This window comes from Perkinsus marinus, assembly GCF_000006405.1.
Source record: "Perkinsus marinus ATCC 50983 genomic scaffold scf_1104296929448, whole genome shotgun sequence".
In the NCBI taxonomy this organism is placed as follows: Eukaryota; Perkinsozoa; order Perkinsida; family Perkinsidae; genus Perkinsus; species Perkinsus marinus.
Window position 1 is genome coordinate 43,065 of NW_003216433.1, and position 4,017 is coordinate 47,081.

General features: G+C 49.1%; 3 protein-coding genes across 3 annotated transcripts in view; all 3 read right to left on the bottom strand.

Moving 5' to 3' along the window:
• Positions 1 to 1,030: 1,030 nt before the first annotated feature.
• Positions 1,031 to 2,265, bottom strand: Pmar_PMAR000196 (adenosine deaminase, putative; the record flags this gene model as incomplete). Its single annotated transcript, XM_002787291.1, has 6 exons — positions 1,031 to 1,460; positions 1,509 to 1,596; positions 1,640 to 1,731; positions 1,775 to 1,886; positions 1,947 to 2,017; positions 2,144 to 2,265. 6 exons carry the CDS (start codon positions 2,263 to 2,265, stop codon positions 1,031 to 1,033), a joined length of 915 nt encoding a protein of 304 aa, XP_002787337.1.
• A 193-nt stretch (positions 2,266 to 2,458) lies between these two features.
• Positions 2,459 to 2,996, bottom strand: Pmar_PMAR000197 (hypothetical protein; the record flags this gene model as incomplete). Its single annotated transcript, XM_002787292.1, has 2 exons — positions 2,459 to 2,608; positions 2,868 to 2,996. 2 exons carry the CDS (start codon positions 2,994 to 2,996, stop codon positions 2,459 to 2,461), a joined length of 279 nt encoding a protein of 92 aa, XP_002787338.1.
• Positions 2,997 to 3,434: 438 nt separating this feature from the next.
• The window catches only part of Pmar_PMAR000198 (adenosine deaminase, putative), a gene marked incomplete at both ends in the record, with an annotated part of 808 nt that continues 225 nt past the window's right edge, over positions 3,435 to 4,017 (bottom strand). The window contains one exon of the mRNA XM_002787293.1: positions 3,435 to 4,004. Within this exon, the coding sequence (XP_002787339.1) occupies positions 3,435 to 4,004 (570 nt within the window). The remainder of the gene's footprint in view (positions 4,005 to 4,017) is intronic.

Below are 4,017 nucleotides of genomic sequence, written 5' to 3' on the forward strand. Positions count from 1 at the left end.
GACTATATCGCTCATGAGCTTTCGCATGCTGTGAGGATATGCTATCTACTAGTGAATCCCACGAAACTCTTACTGGGAGTCGTAGAGTCGCTATCTCTAAGCGAAGCCGCTGCGGGCTTCCCCAACGAGCGATAGGATAATGTCTATGAATTTGCTGCCCATTTATGAATCTCACGCAGAGTACATGTTCGGCAATCTAAGAGAGGTAAATCGCCGCGTCGACGCCAAGTGCCATCTGGTTGGCATTCTAGTCCGAGGACTCTACTCTCTTTGAGAGGGGTAGGCCCTTTGCTGGGAAATCCGTGACGTAACAGAATATCTCTAATGGCTTGGGCCCATGATCGCTGTGTGATGATATCATCGACGTATATGTCGAAGATAACTGTCAGTGGGATGCACATTTGTCGAGTATCGTTTAGTATTAGAGCCAAAGTCTTTGGCGCTACATTGAGGCCAAATGGCATTCGCACTATCCGGTAAGCCGTATGTGGCTCCCAACGTAACCGGATTCCGAGCCAATAGGACTGATCTTCATCGATGAAGATACAGAGATACGCTTTTTTCAAGTCAATAATCACCAATTCATCCGGAGGCTCAACTGAGAAGGAGCGCCACCGTCTGAGATTCTCAATGCATGCCAATGGCGTACCTCGATGCTCATTGGGGGTACTACAGATTGCCTCGTTGGCCCATCGCATATCGCAACATGGCCGGACGGGTGTAGTACTCTTATGTAATTGCTCAACGCATAGCAATGGATGCTATGCGAACGAGCAATGGAGCAATGGATGCTATGCTCACTCGAAACACCGCGTCCAGACTAGTGACAGCCCTCTCACCCAAGGTGAGGTGAGCGCATGAAAACGGGTTTCTACTGTAACGACATTGCAGCAATGACCTTGCTCATTTCAAAGTGGATATCCGTCCATCATGATAGCTTGTGAACGAGAAGACGAGGATCCCAGCGTTGGTTTGTATCATGATTGACTTGGATGAAACGAAGAGACTGCAGAACAGCGAAACCCACTTGTCAAACGTCATAGTAAGCATATACCAATTTCCGATACCGCTCCTTTTCCTCATCGTCAGCCCAACAATGGTCGATGGCGGCGATCGTAACCATGCTTCCAACTTTGTGGGCATCAAAATGGAAACGATCCACCAAGATGGACAGTTCTCTCGTGAGATCGGTGGAGAAGACCGGACCGCCATCAGTGCTGATGCTGACACTAAGACCATCCTCGATGAACTTCTTGATGGGATGCCTGTTCCAGTCTAAACTGTCCAGAATTGGCTTCTCTGGATGCACTTGGGGTAGACAGACAGCCTCCGTGCAGATACTAGAAGTAGGACAGGCCTCAATGTGCACGCCTGAGTTTTTGGCCTGTTGATACAACTTCTCATCGACATGCGGTTGGTCGTGTATTCGGTACCCATGGCCGATCCTTTCTGCTAAGTATCTGCGAGAAAGCTTGCACAACTATGCATTGACGCCCACTGCCATCCACTCAGTCACAGCACAGCAGAAGTTCCTCCCGGGTCCATCCTCAGCTGCATGAATCGTCACATGGAGACCCGCCGCTTTTGTTCGTCGACCTGAGAGACTTCACACACTGCAATCGAAGTCAGCAAACTCTACACGCTTTTATGTGGGCTTCTCGAAGATCCGCTCTGTTGAAGTGCAGCTCACCCGATGCTACATCGATCCCCACTACTCCCGAGCTTTTGAATCTAAGAAAGATAATCCGACTGATTTGAAGCAAGTCGTTACTACTCTATTGCAAGGGCAGCGATGTCTGCGCTCATCTCAGGATTCCTGTTCATACAGCACAGTATCTGCTTCACGTTGATGCCGAACTCCTCCATACCCCGTCTCAAACCAGCCGCTGAAAGACACAAAACGTATTCCTCGACCAGATGCACAACTCGAGAGGCTCCTTGCCTACCGACGGCTTCTATAACGCTCCTCGGATTCGGCAGAGTTGACCCTTCTTCACTCAAGATGTGCGGATTGTACCTTAGCTAGCCAGAATGCTCAGCGCAAAAAATCCAATCCTAGGAATTTCTGCCACCACACGTACATGTGGAGTAAGATAATAAGAAGACGCGAGCTAAGATCTTCAACATACCCGTTTGGTAATACCTGACTTCCGTATACACGATATTCTGTCCCGCTTGATCTCGACAGAATCGGTACGACATCTCCTCTAAGACATCCTTCTTCCCTCTGACAATCGGTAGAAAAACCCCAAAGCAGTGGAGCATACACGCCAGGCCAGCACCGCGGCACCCTACAGATGAAGCAGTGGCCAGGCATCGAACCTGGGATCCCCCGCAAATTATCGAAAGATCAGTCCCAAGAAAAGCGATACCTTAAATACGATTCCAAGTCCCAAATTGAAAACGCATTCTACCGACTAGAATGAAGAGCGGGATAGAAAAACTGAGCGTTGCCCGTTCAGAGGTTTCCACTATTATCTCTATCGAGCTGCCCAGCAACAACGTCCTCAGCCCTCATCTTCACAATTCGAGAGAATTCATCGAAGCCCTCACACTCCGCGATCTGTTCTCTCACGCGCACACTTCCGCCACGCCATGGTGCTGGTTCCTACGAAAATAAGCTCGAATGGCAGCTGATATATTGCATTTATACACGTCGACGATGAGATAGTGTGAGATTTCAGCTCGATTAGCTTCGACAGATGCAGCAGGATGCTGATCGATGCACACACGAACTTTGACATCTATCGAAAGTCCCATAGGGAAATTCGTAGGCACTTCCATCAAGGAAGCGGCTGATCCTTTCGATCCGACTCGCGAAGCCTCACTGAGATGAACTCCAACGTATAACGCTGAATTGAGCATACCTCTTGTGGGAGCGACGCGAGGTCTCTTTGAGCGACCTCGTACAGGAGACGGGTATCGAAGGCCGCATCCAAATGGACGTGAAGCTCCACCTTCGGGGCGGACTTGAAAAACTCATAAGCGGATATCATCAACTGTGACAATCAAAATCTCGCAATAGGCTGGTAAATTCTTACAGAAGTGATTCGAGTCAGCGAACAAGATTGGTCCCTCGTGGGTACTTTAATAGTTAAAATGTTTTAAGAGAAAGAACTTGATAACGAACAGACTTTCTCCTAGTGGACTTGATAACAGGACAGAGCCGTGTGGATGGTTGATCAGGAACCTGTCCTGTGACCGAGACTCCATGGGGGAGACCTGCAAGTCTTCTCTTCTCTCCACAACAGCTAGTTGACTAACTCTGTTGAGAGTTTCATGGACACATATGGATGCCCAGTTAAACTGGAGGATCACTGAAGCCAAAATTGACATCACAACTCCACAGGGCATGAATTGCTGTCAAGAAAAATGCTTTCTGTACAACTATAAACAGAGATACCTTGCAAAGGAAGTACTGAATGAGACGTAACTCAGTCGCTATTCTCCTCAATGGTAGATTCCTCACCCTCGTAGTAGTTCACGGTCAGATCACGGTAACGGGACTTCTCCTTAGCAGACGCCCAGCAACGATCAATGGCGTTCATAGTAACCTGCATTCCGGCTTTATGGGCATCAAACCCAAAGCGATCAGCCAGGATGGTGAGCTCATCCGTAATGTGAGTCAAAAACACAGTAGGATCGTCAGTGCTGATGCTCACACTAAGACCATCCTCAATGAACTTCTTGATGGGATGCCTGTTCCAGTCTAAACTGTCCAGGATGGGCTTCTCTGGATGCACTTGGGGTAGACAGACGGCCTCCGTGCAGATACTAGAAGTAGGACAGGCCTCAATGTGCGTGTGAGTTTCCTGAGCCATCTTATACATCGCAGGATCGGCAGCGATCTTGTAGGCGTGACCGACGCGTTCTGCATGGTACTCTCGAACAGCACAACAGAAGTTCGTCGACGAGCCGTCCTCAGCGCCGTGGACGGTGACACGAAGACCGGCCTTCTCAGCTTTCAAGCAGGCGGCTACGTGAGCTTTCTTGAGGTCCTCATTCTCGAAGTGCGTC